At 33.8% G+C, this 17572-nt stretch overlaps 4 protein-coding genes across 4 annotated transcripts; all 4 read left to right on the top strand.

Annotated features, from left to right (window-relative positions):
• The first annotated feature begins 301 nt into the window (after positions 1 to 301).
• Positions 302 to 4629, top strand: LOC128396523 (glutamate--cysteine ligase catalytic subunit-like). The gene is made up of 7 exons (XM_053357118.1): positions 302 to 462; positions 552 to 743; positions 823 to 1613; positions 1909 to 2046; positions 2141 to 2316; positions 2516 to 2629; positions 2712 to 4629. The coding sequence occupies exons 3-7, from the start codon at positions 1464 to 1466 to the stop codon at positions 4126 to 4128; spliced, it is 1995 nt and encodes a 664-aa protein (XP_053213093.1). The 5' UTR covers positions 302 to 462; positions 552 to 743; positions 823 to 1463; the 3' UTR covers positions 4129 to 4629.
• Positions 4630 to 4936: 307 nt separating this feature from the next.
• LOC128396524 (major facilitator superfamily domain-containing protein 10-like) lies at positions 4937 to 7144 on the top strand. The gene is made up of 7 exons (XM_053357119.1): positions 4937 to 5305; positions 5377 to 5934; positions 6005 to 6101; positions 6172 to 6283; positions 6351 to 6459; positions 6522 to 6750; positions 6820 to 7144. The coding sequence occupies exons 1-7, from the start codon at positions 5192 to 5194 to the stop codon at positions 6942 to 6944; spliced, it is 1344 nt and encodes a 447-aa protein (XP_053213094.1). The 5' UTR covers positions 4937 to 5191; the 3' UTR covers positions 6945 to 7144.
• Positions 7145 to 7355: 211 nt separating this feature from the next.
• LOC128396559 (probable very-long-chain enoyl-CoA reductase art-1) lies at positions 7356 to 9054 on the top strand. Its single transcript, XM_053357162.1, has 6 exons — positions 7356 to 7512; positions 7750 to 7855; positions 7948 to 7992; positions 8163 to 8385; positions 8483 to 8588; positions 8665 to 9054. The coding sequence occupies exons 1-6, from the start codon at positions 7507 to 7509 to the stop codon at positions 9052 to 9054; spliced, it is 876 nt and encodes a 291-aa protein (XP_053213137.1). The 5' UTR covers positions 7356 to 7506.
• An 804-nt stretch (positions 9055 to 9858) lies between these two features.
• Positions 9859 to 16766, top strand: LOC128396526 (synaptojanin-1-like). The gene is given in 7 exon segments (XM_053357120.1): positions 9859 to 10241; positions 10790 to 10876; positions 11056 to 12056; positions 12131 to 12283; positions 12941 to 13551; positions 14396 to 15108; positions 15111 to 16766. Coding segments are annotated over 7 exon segments (3843 nt in total). The 5' UTR covers positions 9859 to 10117; the 3' UTR covers positions 16265 to 16766.
• The last annotated feature ends 806 nt before the right edge of the window (positions 16767 to 17572 follow it).

Genomic DNA, 17572 nt, shown 5'->3' with positions numbered 1-17572 from the left:
AATTTACTTAATTTGTTACCATCCACCAGAATAATTACCAAACAAGTCTACAATTTAAATTGTTACTAATTGTGATCCATTTTCACTCAATTGTCCGACCAAACAAGAAAAAAAAAGATTCTTAATTGTAAACACCAAGAGAAAACTTTAATTTCCAATTGAAATATAATTTTGTGTTCTAATTATTTGACAATCGCGAGTCAATTTGCTAATAATTTACGATACCATCAGTTAAATTGTTCAGTCAACAATCAAGCAAAATCATAATCAATGTGATAAAAAAAAGAAAATCAAATCAGTCGATGGATAAGAGCTTCCATCTATTGTCTCTTCAGGGAACTTTGATCAGCTGGAGTTCAACCTTAATCTTTGTTTTTAATTCTCGACAATTAATTAACCAAGTTTTTGTTTTGAGATATTTTTCTATGACCTCTGATCACCATGTCTTCAAATGCCATGAAGGTAGTCTTTGAATTCCAGAATTTGCTTGTGATTCGTAACTCTGATCGTTTTCATTAATCTTTTTTTCTGTTTTTTCTTGTCCATTTTAGCTCATCGTTAAACATCATGTTCCATTGATTAAATTTAGAAAAGGTGGATTAGACAAATTAACCTCTTTGGTAAATGAACCAACATCTAAATCTTCATCATCTTCTAAAAACGTTAACATGATCAGACTTGAAGATGTACCGTTAAAATATCAAAGGAAACCATTAAGTAGCCTTGAAATGGCGATAATTGAGGTGAGAGAAAAATAGTCAATTCAATCAATCTCTCAACTGTTACAACTTAAACTTATTCATTCTCATCTTTCATTGACAGAGAGGAGGCCCCGATTTGTGATCTATTTACAAATACACACTCACATTGGATTAAGATTATATCGATTTAGTAAAAGGGAAAATATTTAATTACAAATTCATGTAAAAATAGTTGTCATCAAGAACACTAGATGTCACATAGGAATGAACAGTTAGCCGAATGTGAAAAAAACCAAATCAAGAAACTGTAATGAATCTTGGCAACAATTAAATGTTAATCATTAATTGGTGTTTTTAAATTGTTACGCTTATTAATGGAAATATTAACCATTAATTTAAAGGTTAATTAGTAAATATTTTGCTAATTTATTGTTAATCTCCAAAGAGTAACCCTGGTTACCAAGAAATCTACAGATTATCCCAAGTGATTTTATCTCAAATTGTGATCCAGAGAATCGAGAGTCTTTTTCACTCTTTGTCTTTTCCACCATTTTACCAATTAGTTATCGCTGTTAATTTAATTAGTTAATTCGGTTACTCTCTAATTCACCTATTAACTGTTCCTGTTTCATATGTGATTTAGTTTCCACCTAAATAATTTAATAGTACACGGAGAGTTAATCTCTCTATTTGATCAACTCTTCTCTTTTTTAGCTTTTTCTGTTTTAATTTCTATTGTTTTGTGTTATTGTTGTGATTATTATGGGCTTGTTAACACTCGGACAACCTCTGACCTGGGATGAGACACGTAAATATGCTGAACATGTTCGTGAACACGGAATACAACAATTTATCCATGCTTATCATAGACTAAAAGATAGACAAGATGAATATCTTAAATGGGGCGATGAGGTAAGGTCGCAATTCCTATTCTCCTTTAATTGTTCAGTTGATTCCAGCAAAGGAATAGACCAACTATTGGTATTCTATTGATATCACCAATAGATTTATGTGTCACTGCTACTTAATCACGATTTATTGATTGTTTACTTTTTTTGCTTGATCATCGTTAGAGTTTTTTTATAAGTGATGACAATCTTACCCCAAGAAATATACTCACAATCTAATTACTTTATAGTATTTTTATCCCATTTAATTTATCCTAATTTTATCTATTAATCATCCTTAATTACTGCTCTCTTTATAGATCGAGTACATGCTGATTAAATTTGACAGCAAACAAGAGAAAGCCCGAGTTTGCCTTAAGGCTGGTGAGATCCTTTCGATTATGGATGAACGGGAAGCGAAAGAAGGTGACAAGCGAACTTGCCTTTGGAGACCTGAGGTAAAAATGTTCGATCGATTGGTCGAGTTTTCATCACATTTTAATGGTCGACATGTAATTTTTTTCTCTCATTGCAATTCACCAATCACTTCAGTTCGGAGCTTTCATGGTTGAAGGAACACCGGGTATGCCTTATGGAGCATCAGATCTTGATATTACTCTGCTCTCGAATTTCAATGAGGTCGAAAAGAACATGAAAATCCGAAGAAAGGAAGTTGAATCATTACTATCCAAGGACGAGGCTCTTTTGTGTATCACAAGTTTCCCCAGGTAAATCTAATCCATGGATGACACAATTGCACTTGATTATATTTTACATGAGATATACTCATGTCATTTTTACCTGTCTCTTGTTCATCATCATCATAATTATTATTATCTAAAAGCTTTTTAATTCTGATCTATATTTACTTATCTTGATAATGTTTTATATCTTTATCTTTGTCTCTGTTTTAAACTCATATTAAAGACTCGGATGCAAAGACTTTACCTGGCCATTAATTCATCACGATCCTGCTAAAAGTGTCACCGGATCAATTTTTTTCCCCGACAAAGCGATTTACCAAGGTCATCCGAGATTTCGGTAATTTCTCAATCTTTCATTTCTTTTACTTTTTGGTTGTAAAACTAATTTCATTTTTCGACTTTTTTCACCGACTATTCAGAACTATTGCTCAAAATATTAGAAGTCGAAGAAAAAGACGAGTGATAATTAACATTCCCATTTACCGTGATGTCAAAACTCCCGATCCTTTCATCGAGGATTTTACCGACAATGAAGCGAAACAAGCGATCAAAGCGGATCATGTTTATATGGATGCCATGGGATTCGGTATGGGCTGTTGCTGCCTTCAAGTCACTTTTCAAGCCTCGAATCTTGATGAAGCGAGGATTTTGTATGACCAATTGACACCTTTATGTCCCATTATGATGGCTTTGAGTGCAGCATCTCCCATTCAAAGGGGGCATCTTTGTGATCTCGACTGTCGTTGGAGTGTAATATCTCAAGCAGTCGACGATAGAACCAAAGAGGAACTTGGAGAAGAACCTTTGAAGTTTTCCAAGTTTCGAATAAGTAAATCACGATATGATTCAATTGACTCTTACATCTCACAGGACGGAAGTAAATATAATGACATTCAATTAACTTATGATCAAGTTTATTATCAGAAAATGGTGACTGAAGGAGTAGATCCTCTAATTGCCAAACATATTGCTCATCTTTTCATTCGTGATCCAATTACCTTGTACCGAGAGAAAATTGACCAAGATGATGAAAAGGAAATGGATCATTTCGAGAATATTCAATCGACTAATTGGCAAACAATGAGATTCAAACCCCCACCACCATCGGCTCCTGGAATCGGGTGGAGGGTTGAATTTCGTCCAATGGAAGTTCAAATAACAGAATTTGAAAATGCTGCCTTAGTTGTTTTCGTTGTACTTTTAACCAGAATAATATTATCTTACCGCCTAAACTTATTATTACCAATATCTAAAGTGGATGAGAATATGAAAGAGGCCCAAAAACGCGATGCCGTTCAAAGGTGCCGATTCTGGTTCCGTAAACGCATAATTACCCATACTAGTCCACCCGAAGCTTCAGCCTGTTTACGAGCAGCCAGTTCTAGCGAAACTAATCCATCCGATCAGAATTGTAAACAAAACTCTAATCGTAACCCAAACAACAATATCTCTGAGAATGATATCGACGAATCATGTGTGCTATTAACCATCGATGAAATAATTAATGGAAAAAGCGGAGAGTTCCCCGGATTGGTACCTCTCTTGAAACACTATTTACTTAGTGTGGAAATTGATGCAGAAACACATTGTACAATTAGCCAATACCTTAATCTGATTTCTAGTCGAGCCTCGGGTAAATACTTGACAACCGCTCAATGGATCCGTCACTTTGTCCAAAGTCACACTGATTATAAAAAAGACTCCGTTGTTACCGATAAAATCAATTACGATCTACTTAAGACAATCAAAAAAATAACCAAAGGAAAAATTCTGTGTGAGGATCTTGTTGGTAATTCAAGTTACATCAAAGAGCGACTGTTATCCCATAAAATTTAATTACTCCAATCTAATCAACAAAAGAAACAAACTGTTCTTACAACCCCAGCAATTTAAATTGTCCCCAAATCATAATTAATTGTCTTTGGATGTTTTGTTGTCTATTTGTCCAATGGAAAAAATCAAATCCTTCTTTTGATTACAATTACATTTAGTTTTTATTTAGTTAATTGGGTAAACGTTTATTCTAATGTTGATTATGATCACTAATTAATTTAAATCGAGATGAGAAAAAGTTTCGATCATTTTTTTCGTCTTTTTTTTCAAGTTAATCAAAAACTTTTATCGTTAAAATTTCAATCAATTCTTTATCTTGTACAATTTACTTAATTTGTTACCATCCACCAGAATAATTACCAAACAAGTCTACAATTTAAATTGTTACTAATTGTGATCCATTTTCACTCAATTGTCCGACCAAACAAGAAAAAAAAAGATTCTTAATTGTAAACACCAAGAGAAAACTTTAATTTCCAATTGAAATATAATTTTGTGTTCTAATTATTTGACAATCGCGAGTCAATTTGCTCATAATTTACGATACCATCAGTTAAATTGTTCAGTCAACAATCAAGCAAAATCATAATCAATGTGATAAAAAAAGAAATAATCAAAATCAACCAATCGATAAAAGATCGTTGAAGTTTCTTTCAAGTTACTTTTATAGCTTTTCTCTTTTTTTATCAAATCATTTAATCAATAATATTGAACAATTAACTTTTCAGCTCCGGAAGAACACAAAACCCCAATAGAAAGAGAAGATAAAAAATGAAAAGAAAGAAAAGAAAGAGAAGATAAAAAGAGAGAGATGATCAAGTTCTCATCACAATAACATGAAACGTGGCAAGAAAATTGTGTTTACTTTTCATTTGATTATCTGTTTGTTTATTTTTGATTGTTGTTGATTGGAATCCATTTCCATTGGGAACTCACATTACATATTAATTAGCCGTTTAATCATTGATCAAGTTGTCAAAATCTCGAAATCAACAAGTGTCATCAAGGAAAATCGATCAACAATTAATGTCAACATCGGGATCAAAACAATAGAATCGTTGAAACAATGAACTCTTCTTGTTATATTATCTTAATCTCGTTGATTCTTGATTTATTAGCTTTCACAATTATCTTACCCCTTATGCCTTCAATTTTGGATTATTATGAAACCAATGACAAGGTAATTAAGAGAAATAATTAAGTGTTTTCATCCTTTTCTCTGATGGTTTTGTTAATGTTTTCTTCATATAGAGTGGCCTTTACAACCAATTCAATTCTATCATTGAAACGTTTAGAATCTATTGTGGTGCTCCAAATGATTTGAATAAAGTTCTACTCGCTGGTGCGATTGGATCTTGGTTTTCGTTTCTACAGTTCATCTCTTCCCCGTTCATTGGTGCTTTTTCCGATGTCTATGGACGTCGAGTTTCAATGATAATCTGTCTCGTCGGGATTACGATCTCTCATCTTATCTGGTCACTTTCTTCGGGCTCTTTTTTGTTGTTTACCGTCGCTCGAACATTGGGTGGACTGTTCAAGGGGAATGTCAGTCTTTCGACGGCGATTGTTACTGATTTATTGTCACAGTCGGAAAGAGGCAAAGGAATGGCCTTAATCGGTGTCGCTTTCTCGATCGGGTTTATCTTTGGCCCTCTGATTGGTGCCTTCTTTTCATACTATTCAAAAACAATTATCTCTTCAGGTCAACATTTTTTTGCTCTGCCCGCAATTACTTCAACCATTTTAGCTGCAATTAACTTAATTTTCATCTACATTTACTTCAAAGAATCACTTGCCAAATCAAATAGGGTAAGAGGAATCAATTTCCTGGTAGAAAATCAATTTCCATTAAATTAACTTTGATTAACTTTCCTTTCAGGCAAAATCAACAACCAAAGGTTTGATTCAAGCTTTTGGTTATGTTAATCCAATCTCGTTGTTTGGTTTCACGAATGTTCAAAAGATACGATCTGAAGGTAATTATATAATAATAATTTTCCAATATTTCGTTAATTTAATTGTTCTGTTATTTTTTTCGACCATTAGAATTAAAAACAATTCGTGATTTGGGATTCATTTACTTTCTCTACTTATTTTTCTACTCTGGACTTGAATACACTCTAACTTTTTTAACTCATCATAGATTCGGATACACAAGGTAACAATTTCATCTCAATCAAATTTACTGTAATAAACCAATTAATTACTTTCTTCTTTATATGTAGAATGCAACAAGCAAAGATCTACTTATTCAGTGGCATTTTAATGGCACTTTTACAAGGAACTTACGTTCGTAGGATAAAACCGAGTAAAGAACTTGGAACGATAACCATGGTGAGTTTGGCTAATTAGTTGATGATAAAGAATCTTAATCACAATTATAATTCTCTCAATAGGGACTAATGGTTATCATCATTGCATTTCTAACAATCGGTTTGTCCCAAACTATCCCACAATTGTACACTGGACTGGCTTTCTATTCATTTTCATCGGCGGCTGTTGTCCCTTGCTTAACGACACTCGCATCATCGACTGGACCTTTGGACCAAAAAGGGACTATTCTTGGTACTTTTCGATCTCTCGGCTCATTGGCTCGAGCCTTAGGTCCAATAATATCTTCCTTAAGTAAGAAATCGAGTCTTGGTATCATTCAAATGGTTCAACTAATCTCGTTTTCTTTTTCGTTAATTTCAGCTTATTGGCGATTCGGAGCCGTAATTAGTTACTCAATTGGTGCAATATTTTTCATCTTTCCACTTTTATTATCAAAATCATTGACTAAACGTTTAAATGCTCAAAAAATCAAATTAATTGGTTAAATTTGCCCATCGACTAATCAACATTCCCCCTCAGTGATTATCACCATAAAAATTATGTCAAAGACTGTTCCAAAAATGAAAGATCTCTGCAATAATTAATATATTTCTATTATGCATTTAAATCTATTTTATATTTTTAATTGTCAATAAATGACTCAATACAATTAAAAGTAATTAAAATTAATTTTGTTCAAACAACATGACAACATCAATGTATTAAATTTTGATCCAATTAACGCAATCAGAATATTGATAAAGTCAGTGTTACCGATAAGATAAAATAATTTTTAATGAAATCTATTTAATCGATTAATTAACTTTTCTATTAGTCTATTTAATTTATCGAATCGAAAAAAAGAATTTAATCAGATTATTTGAATTTCGCGGTTTTCGCAAACTGGTGACATAAAATGAGATTTTTTCTCTTCTGGTTGATCAACTTGAATTCATTGCAAACATCATCAATTTGTATCAGAATTTGATTGTTGCTGATATTTTTTAATTTCTGATTTAATTCTCACTTTTGGTTTAACAATTAGTTAATTGTGTTCATCTAACCAACATGGAAGTAAGTAGATTGAATGTCATATTCATTTTCTTTATTTAGACAAATCATATTATTTTATATTCTCTTTCCTTTTCTCTATTAATCTGGTTTTTCAATTTTTTTCTTCATTCTGTTTCCTCATTTGTTTAATTTTTTGGTTGTTTATATTAAGATCAATGTGATCTTTTCGAATTTTGATCAAATTTCAGATCAATCAGTTTAATTTTACTCTTTTTGATTCTTTCGTTTGATTTGCAGTTAGAAATTTTGAAAGCTGGAACCAGCGAATCTACAATTGTCACTCTTGTTGATGTCAGTCCATCTTCTAAGATCCGGGATATCAAGAAATTAATTTTCAAACAGAGTAAGTAGTTCAATTATTGAATTTGTATCTAATTGTAGCTGCAAATGGATCAATCTAATTGTCTAATATCATGTTTGCTTCTTTTTTCTCAGAGAAATCATTGTATCCAGACAGACAAGCACTTCGTCTTGAACCAAGTAAGTTTAATTGTTTGTAAAATATCAAACCTTAATCGATCTTTATTCCAATTTATCATTTTAATTCGTCATTTGCTGTCAATTTTGTTCACAATCTATTCTTAAACTTGCCCTTTCTTGTCTTTTCTTATTGCTATTAAAATTAATTTTAAATTTCTTTCCTTTTACAGGGGGAAAGTCCCTTGATGATGATGTACAGTTAAAGAGCATTAGTGGTAATCTCAAAAATGGTAGGAAACTTTTCCTCAAAGACTTGGGTCCACAAATCGGCTGGAAAACTGTTTTCTTCTGGGAATATTTCGGTCCTTTGGTTTGTTACATGGTTTCTTATACCAGACCAGAACTTCTCTACGGTAAAGGAGCTGCCACTAAACCGATGCACCAAGTAGTTCAGTAAGTGAATCAGGGGAAATTATCTACACAAAATTATTTTATCCAAATATTTCTCACTTAAATAACTTAATCTTTTTTATTCTCTTTTCCTTTGAAGATATGCGGCTATTTGCTGGTCATTCCATTATGCTAAGAGAATTATTGAAACTTTATTCGTTCATAGATTCTCTCATGGTACAATGCCTCTTTTCAACCTATTCAAGGTATAATCAAACTCTCTTACAACTTAGAATTCGTTCCGAAAAAATTCATCCTAATTTATTACATATCTTTTTACAGAATTGTTCTTACTATTGGGGTTTCGCTTTCTACATTGGATATTATGTCAACCATCCTCTTTACACTCCACCATTATTTGGAAGTCTCCAAATAAACATTGGGCTCATTGGATTCATTTTATCTGAACTTGGAAATTTCAGCATTCACATTGCTTTGCGAAATCTTCGACCTGCCGGAACAAGGGAAAGAAAGATACCAGTACCAACAATCAATCCATTCACGATTCTCTTTAACTTCGTCTCTTGTCCAAACTACACCTATGAAGTTTACTCATGGATCTTTTTCACAATCATGACTCAATGTTTACCTGCTGGTTTATTTGCTGCTGCAGGATTTTTCCAAATGACTCTCTGGGCCTTTGCAGCGGCCTCAGGGAAGCTGATGAATTGAAATTCATCGTTTCCGGCAGTGACAACCGTACCAGGGAGAGGGGAAAAGGGAGGGAAAGGTGATGGGTTACAAAAATTAGAAATAATCTCGAAGTGCCCCTGAGGCCAGAGTTACATATTCAGGTGAATGGATAAAATTTGACTATTCAAATATTAAAGATTCCATCAAGGTTGGTTACCGTGGACGTCAAGTTCGTGGAATCGGTTCATTCTACTCTGTGGTTGATTTGTTGCTTATTATCAGTATTGTCCATTGGTCTTTTAAGTTTACTTTGGTGTTCCATTTACCTCGAAAAATCCTGAAATCGATGGAGCATCTATAACATCTAACACTTCCGTATGCTTATATTATTGATACTGAGGTGACTTTGTTGAGTAATCCACTTATGATCTCTCACGAGAATTGGTCAGTGGTATTATCTTTTTTTTTTGAATCAATTATAATAATAATTTTCCTCTTATTTTAAATAAGTTTTCCATGATGGAACAATTTTTAAATTACGAACTAAACGTTCAATGTTATATTATAATATATCATAAGATAAGAACCATGCGGTCCTACTTATTTTTTAAATTTTTGGGTATAAATTGTTATTTTATTTTTACTTACTTGGTGTCAAGTTGTTCTACCAACACTTATTTACGAACTTTTTCACAATTAAGTTGATTTTAATTCCAATTCCATTTTAATTAGTTAATTTAAAAAAAAAAAACACAAGAAAAAAAAAAATTAATCCTAATCGAATTGGTGATTCTCGAACCAACGCCATCTATCGGTTGATAGAAAAGTGTGTTTCTGTCATTCAGTTGGAGAATCTGAAGCAGCCGTAAAGATGAACATTCAGTTTGTTTATTTGTCTGTTAATTTCTGTTCTTCTACTTAATCAACTTATTTTTGTTAATAATGTTCCATTTGGAATTGAAACATAACCTCATCCGATGATTATGTTTACCTGTTCTCTGATTGTACAGTTGTAGAAGGAATAAGATTGTTTTTTTCTCTTTTTGTTTCAATATATTTTTGTTTTTCTCTTGATTTTGATTTTCGGTTCACAACCAAAGTGATGGTTTTGGGAAAGGTTTTCAAGGTTTGGCATAAAGTTGATTCGGTTTACTCGGTTCTTTTGGAGAAAAGGAATGATAAGAGTCAAGCTCTTCTCTTCGAAGCTGAGGTTATCACCACTTTGAGTAAGTTTCGCAATTGTTTTTTTATTCTCTCGCAATTATTCCGACCATCTTTTGTTTCATTCTCTAGTTCCTTGTCTTTACCTTCTGTTGTTGTCTCATCCTGACCCGTTCCGCTTGGGAACAATCAGCCTTAAGCTAAAGTCAATTCTTTATATTTTCAATATTTACTCATCTTCATCTCGTTTATTTTTTGTTTCTTTCTATCAACTTTTTTGTTCTTCGATATTGAAAAGGTTTCTTATTCTTTTGATCCTCTCTAATTTGTCATACGTTTGGTAAGAGAATAGCCTTATAATTCTTTCGTTCGTTTGACCTTAGAACTCACTGTTTTGATCGTATATATTATCTAATATTTGATCTTCTTGAATTCTTTTTTTGTTCTTTTTCTCTCTTCCATTTTTGTCCATTGGAATCGCCATTTTTCTGTCTCTCAAAACATCGAAAATAATTTTTATGGAAATTCATCAATCATTTGGGTTAATCATCGCTCACACCTCTAACTATCCTTGATTATTGTTAATTATCGGTGTATTACATTTCATCATTAGCTGGAAGTGAAGCTGATTCTGTTAAACATTTGTATACTTCACTTGATGATGCCTATGGATGCTTAGGTGTACTTCAATTACCTCTGGGTGAGTCTTTTGTTTTCTTTTTGCATCCAACTCTATCATATAAATTGCAAACCTTGATTACTATTAGGAAACAATGTATATTATTCACGGAATCTTTGACTAATTTTGAATTATGCATCGATTTAATTTGCTTACCTCTCTAATTATTCAAATCTTTTTCCTTTTTCCATCAAATTTAGGCGACAGTAGTCATCTTTTGTACCTTGTTCTGGTCAACGCTTGTGTCTCTGTTGGTAAAATCGCCAAATCGGAAATATTTCGAATCACTGATACAACATTCATCTCACTTCGAAACAATGCATCAGACATCGATAAAATCCAAGAGATTAGGCGAGTCCTTAACTCGGGTACTTTTTACTTTTCATGGACTGCACTGCAAGACGAAAAACCTTTTGACCTAACGTTAAACGCACAACGAAAATTACGAACTAACGAAACGGATAATCGTTTCTTTTGGAATCGAGTGTTTCATCTACATTTTATCCGTTATGGCGTCGATTCAGATAGATGGTTATTGAAAGCCGTTTGTGGAGGAATAGCAATCAGTACCGTTTATGTTGGTCATCAACAAGCTCGAGCCTGTCTTATATCTCGTTTATCCTCCGAACGTGCTGGTACACGTTTCAATGTTCGTGGTGTTGATGATGATGGTTACGTGGCTAATTTTGTCGAAACAGAACAGGCAATTTACCTCGACTCAAGTGTATCTTCTTACATTCTTCTTCGAGGATCAGTTCCATTATTCTGGGAACAGCCAGGTATCAATTTGGGCTCTCATAAGATCAAAATGTCCAGAGGAAGTGAAATTTCTCAGCCGGCATATGATAGACACATCGCTTGTCTCCGTAAGCGATATGGTAAATCAACATTTATCAATCTAATGGGAAGTAAAGAGGGAGAAACCATGTTAACCAAAATGTTCAAAGCTCATCATAAAGCTTCTTGTTTAACCAAAGAGATTCCGTTGATCAACTTTGATTATCATGCACAATGTCCAAGAGGTCGTCAAGATAATCTGCAAAAGCAACTTGCTTTTGAAATTCGTTCTCAAATGAAAGAATTCTCATTCTTTTCAATGGGTGAAGGGGTAGAGAAAAACTCACAGACCGGATGTTTCAGAGTTAATTGTGTAGATTGCTTAGATAGAACCAACAGTGTACAAACTTTTATTGGTCTTGAGGTTAGTAAATAGTTAACATAATCAATTTAAACGTCCAATTATCTAAATCTCTCAACTTCTTTTCCTCAATTCAGATTCTCAAAAAGCAACTCACTGCTTTGAATTTAACGGATAAAACGACAATCGCCTCTCGGTTTGAAGAAACTTTTAAAAATATGTGGATTATCAATGGAGATCAAATAAGTCGTATTTACGCTGGAACTGGAGCCCTTGAAGGCAAATCAAAGGTAATTAATAAAACCTGTCAATCAAATTTCTTCGTCTAGAAAATCATCATATTGGTTATTTTATTCTCTTTTTGTTTCCGCTCTTCCAGATCAAAGATAGTACTCTTTCCGTCGCTCGAACGATACAAAATAATCTTCTCGATAGCAGTAAACAGGAAGCTTTCGATGTCCTTTTACTTGGTAAATCAATGAACCACGAAACAGCTGACAAAGCTCGATCTCTTCTTCCACAACATTATCTCCATCTTCCAAACAATATCCTCATTGCTCTCTGTGATCGTTATCTTGAATTTACTAAACCAGTATCAATCAAAGTCGTCGTTGGTACTTGGAATGTTAATGGAGGAAAATAGTTAACATAATCAATTTAAACGTCCAATTATCTAAATCTCTCAACTTCTTTTCCTCAATTCAGATTCTCAAAAAGCAACTCACTGCTTTGAATTTAACGGATAAAACGACAATCGCCTCTCGGTTTGAAGAAACTTTTAAAAATATGTGGATTATCAATGGAGATCAAATAAGTCGTATTTACGCTGGAACTGGAGCCCTTGAAGGCAAATCAAAGGTAATTAATAAAACCTGTCAATCAAATTTCTTCGTCTAGAAAATCATCATATTGGTTATTTTATTCTCTTTTTGTTTCCGCTCTTCCAGATCAAAGATAGTACTCTTTCCGTCGCTCGAACGATACAAAATAATCTTCTCGATAGCAGTAAACAGGAAGCTTTCGATGTCCTTTTACTTGGTAAATCAATGAACCACGAAACAGCTGACAAAGCTCGATCTCTTCTTCCACAACATTATCTCCATCTTCCAAACAATATCCTCATTGCTCTCTGTGATCGTTATCTTGAATTTACTAAACCAGTATCAATCAAAGTCGTCGTTGGTACTTGGAATGTTAATGGAGGAAAACATTTCAATAGTATAATTTACCGTCGTAGTGATCCACTTTCCGATTGGCTTATTGATTATAAAAAGTCTAGAGCCTTTCACAATATAATGGATCTTTCTCTGGACGATTCTCTTGGTGAGATTTCTGATGAAAATGCTCCACCCGATATCTATGCTATCGGATTTGAAGAAATTGTCGATCTCAATGCAAGTAACATTGTCGCTGCAAGTACATCTAATCAACGTGAATGGCTCGTTGAACTCCAAAAAACCATCTCACGGGACACTAATTATGTTCTAGTAACTAGTGAACAACTTGTTGGTGTTTGTTTATTTATTTTCGTTCGACCTCAACATGCACCATTTATCAGGTAATCTAAACCTTCATCTTCAATCCTTTGTTGGATTAACTTTATTATGATTCTATCCAGAACCCAATTCTTATAGCTAATTAGTTGATTCTTTTTTTCTGACCATGACACTTTTCCTCACCGTCATTTCTTTTTTGTCATTGTCACTTGTCGAGCAACAATAATATCAGTCGCACTTTTTGTGCTTGGTCATGCAAACAAAAAGTTACATTGAACAGGAACCTTGTTTTTCTGAGCAATTTCATTCAGTTTTCTTTATGAAAGTCATTTTTTCTCTTCATCTATCATCTGCTGAATTTTCATCAAAAATACTCCCCTAATTGTTGAAGCGCAAATATATTACCCAGATAAGATGAGATTAGCTCAATTTGGTTAAGGTGTTATTAAGATTAAACAATCAGACTGAATCGTAATCAAAAAGGCGTAAGCAGATTAAGTCTTCATGTGATTTCTTGAACATTTTATCATGAGATTAATATTTGAAATCCCAATAGTGATTCTCAAAAATGTTATCTAATCGCAAATCTATTCCAAATGTTGAAAACAACTTCAGTAAATAAACGATTATGTAAGCTCTCTGTCAACAGTTAACTTTAACCTCAAATCAATTGCCCAAAAAATGTTGTTTAATAGCCGAAGGGTAATTTTTTATTACCTGTTCTTTGAGTTTTCTTTTTGTTACATTTAGCTGAGTTTTCTAACTCATTATTACCCAGTTTCTTTAGAGATCCAAAAGCCAAGAATTATATTATCTCATAACGAAAGAAAAGACTTCAATTCAACTCGCATTGATAATTTATTGCTTCTTTTTTCTCTCTCTCGGCTTATCCTCTGGTCTATTCAGAGATGTTGCTGTCGATATCGTTAAAACTGGATTAGGAGGTGCAACTGGTAACAAAGGTGGAGTTGCCATTCGAATGCTTTTCCATAATACTTCGATATGTTTTGTTTGTGCCCATTTCGCTGCTGGTCAATCTCAGGTCCAAGATCGAAATGCTGATTATGCAGAAATTACTCGTAAACTTAGTTTCCCTTCAGGACGAACCCTTAATTCTCATGATTTAATCTTCTGGTGTGGAGATTTCAATTACCGAATTGATCTGGATAATGAGCGTGTCAAAGATTATGCTCGTTCACGTGATTGGTCAAATCTAATGGCTAATGATCAACTGAAAGTACAACAAGCCAAAGGAAAAGTTTTCCGTAATTACATAGAGGGTGAAATTAATTTCCCGCCAACTTATAAGTATGACATTGAATCAGATGATTACGATACAAGTGAAAAATGTCGAGTGCCCGCTTATACTGATCGTATACTCTTTAAAAAACGTTACGCTACTCGATTGGGTGAAGACTCACAGAATCTCAATTATGGTAACATCATTTTCTATGGTCGAGCAGAGTTGAAGACCAGTGACCATCGACCTGTTATCGGTGAGTTTGGTATCGACGTGTTAAGGCTCGATGATGTAGCATTAGAGGAAATATTTTCCCGCCTCGTAGCAGAATCGGGACCACAAGATGCTTGTGTCTTAGTTAAGCATAAGGCAGGTGCCTCTGGTTTAGTGATACTTTGGTACCATCGATACTTAAACTACTTGCAGATGAAGGAGGCGAAATTGTTTTGGTTCGAATGGGAGAAAATCATCTAACGGTACATTTTCGTGAAAGTATATCAGCTCTTAAAGTATCTAAATCATCATCGATTATGTTATTAGATCCTAATCTTTGGATTGAACTTAAAACAACCAATTGGATGGACACTTATCGCAAAGAAATGAGTCTCGGCTTAAACAATGTAGTATCTTTATGTGAATCATCACCTTCCTCACCTGATAACGAGGATTTCTCATCAATAGTTTCAGCGTCAATGCTCACGACGAACACACTTTGCATTGAAGATGATTTATATACTGTTGCTACTCCGTGTCAAACAAGTCCAACCGGTGATGATTCTGATGATAAACCTCCTCCGATCCCTGGAAGATCAACTCCAACTCACCCACCGTCGCGACCTCCCCCTCCTGCAATCGCCAAAGGTCTTGGAGGGTCAAATAGCAGTAGCACCAGTAGTTTAACAGGACCACCACCAAAACCGCCTCCACCCTCAGCATCTTCGTCTTCATCTTCAGGTCAAAATTCCAAGACTAAACCTATCCCAGTTCGACCTGCACCACCACCTCCAGGTGCTTTTCAACAATTAACATCGACTGAAATATCTAATCGATTAATTGGAAATCAATCCTTCCCAACAGCAAACTCAGACGGCGGAGACACAGTTTTCAATATGCCACCACCTGATATGCCCGCTCCCGCTCCACCGCCAATGTCTAATGATTTTAATAATTCACGAAGTTTTGGATTCTCTGATGATGATCTAGACGTTGACTATGACCGAAATGAACCTTCATTACCACCTCCTTTACCACCCCCACGAGTGGACTCATTTGAAACAGATGATATCCTGGATGAACCTGTGTCACCCTGGCAAACACTCCCACCGGCTCCTCCATTGCCTCCCATTGAATCGGTTCTCGATACACCACCACTCATACCAGAAAGACCTAAAAACCTTCCCAACTTGGAATCGATGAACGATCCTTGTCCGATAAGTAAACCACCACCAATCCCAGCCCGGACTAAGGCACCAACAACCTCCGCCGGTCCACCGAAACACCCACCGCCTACCATTCCACCAAGAAGAGCACAGTAACATTCAAACGACGAAAAAACACTCTTATCAAAATCCAATGATACAAATATCACTCTCTCATTCCGTTTCTTTTATGTTTAATGCTCTGTGCATCTTTTAGGCTAGTCATTTGCCCTTCTCTCTCGTCGCAATCAACAACAATCAAGTATCACGATCAATTAAACAGTTTTTGATTTAGATGTTGGGATAATGATGATGAAAGACGATAAATGTTGAATTAATATAATTTGTTTGAACGATAACAAAAAAATTTGTTAAATATAAATTAAACTTTAGTCTCTACCATCATCAATCAAATTTATTAGCTGAAATCAATGTAAATTTAATTTGGTCACTTTAATTGTTAAACACAGTAAAAAATCAAATCAAATTGCAAATCAAAAACTGTAACGAAAACAACGACCAAAATTAATCAAATGTAACATCAATGAGAAAAAAATTCAACTAATCAACTAATCAAAATCTAATAGAATGTGATTAAATTTTTTTTGCAAAATGAAAATTTGTCCACAATTATTCACAATTAAAGTTAATTAACGAACGGAAGTTTTGAACAGTTACGATCGTCGAGCCTTCAGGCCAAAAACTGATCGCACTCGATTGAAGGAGCGATTCCAATTGAAATCTTGGTCATTTCTTTGAACTCAAGGTGAGCTAATGTTAAATGAGCTGATTTAATTAAACAACAAAGGTAACTAATCAATTTGCCAATTCGAGGATAATTAAGTTTGATTAGCACAATTACCAATTTGATATTGACCACGATCTGATTGTCAAGCCATTTAGTTACCGTTATAATGATTGATTCCAAGTAAAATTGAATGTCGATTGTAAAATTTTGTTCAATTCACTGATTTGATTGTTTTCTGGCTGTTAAAATTTATTGATTTTTCTTAAATGTTGATTATTTGATGTAATTAATTTTAAATCAAAAGTTTCAATAGAAACTTTTTTGCTTTAAATGTTCATTAAACAAAAATCAGATTAGATTAATTTTTAATTATTTATTTTGGTGATCCGTTATTTTGATTGTTCAAATTTGATCTTGAAACAATTTAACCTCTTCGATTATTGTTTTCATATTATTCAAACTAATCAGATTAATGTTGATTGTTTTTCCTTGTTAAATTAAGATCATAACAATTAGTGACCAAAAGACCAATTGACCGAAATTGTAAAAACCATTTCGATGTTGGAAAGAGAATCAAAATTTGATTCTGTTTTGATTTCGATACAATTTGGATAATTTAAATTTTCCAAATTTTAAAATTCGAAAATGAAAATAATCAATTATCGTAAACAAAACAA

Source organism: Panonychus citri, unplaced genomic scaffold (genome assembly GCF_014898815.1).
Source record: "Panonychus citri isolate SS breed McGregor unplaced genomic scaffold, ASM1489881v1 Contig00144, whole genome shotgun sequence".
NCBI lineage: Eukaryota > Metazoa > Arthropoda > Arachnida > Trombidiformes > Tetranychidae > Panonychus > Panonychus citri.
The sequence above is the reverse complement of the archived record's forward strand: the minus strand, read 5'-3'. Positions and strand labels throughout refer to the sequence as shown.

Coding starts and splice junctions, on each gene's coding strand:
- LOC128396524 (XM_053357119.1), top strand. CDS start 5,192: ATGAACTCTTCTTGTTATATTATCTTAATCTCGTTGATTCTTGATTTA. Junction 5,306..5,376: donor ATTATGAAACCAATGACAAG/GTAATTAAGAGA, acceptor TTCTTCATATAG/AGTGGCCTTTACAACCAATT. Junction 6,102..6,171: donor TCAAAAGATACGATCTGAAG/GTAATTATATAA, acceptor TTCGACCATTAG/AATTAAAAACAATTCGTGAT.
- LOC128396523 (XM_053357118.1), top strand. CDS start 1,464: ATGGGCTTGTTAACACTCGGACAACCTCTGACCTGGGATGAGACACGT. Junction 1,614..1,908: donor ATCTTAAATGGGGCGATGAG/GTAAGGTCGCAA, acceptor CTCTCTTTATAG/ATCGAGTACATGCTGATTAA. Junction 2,047..2,140: donor CTTGCCTTTGGAGACCTGAG/GTAAAAATGTTC, acceptor CAATCACTTCAG/TTCGGAGCTTTCATGGTTGA.
- LOC128396559 (XM_053357162.1), top strand. Junction 7,856..7,947: donor GAAATTAATTTTCAAACAGA/GTAAGTAGTTCA, acceptor CTTTTTTCTCAG/AGAAATCATTGTATCCAGAC. Junction 8,386..8,482: donor CCGATGCACCAAGTAGTTCA/GTAAGTGAATCA, acceptor TTTCCTTTGAAG/ATATGCGGCTATTTGCTGGT.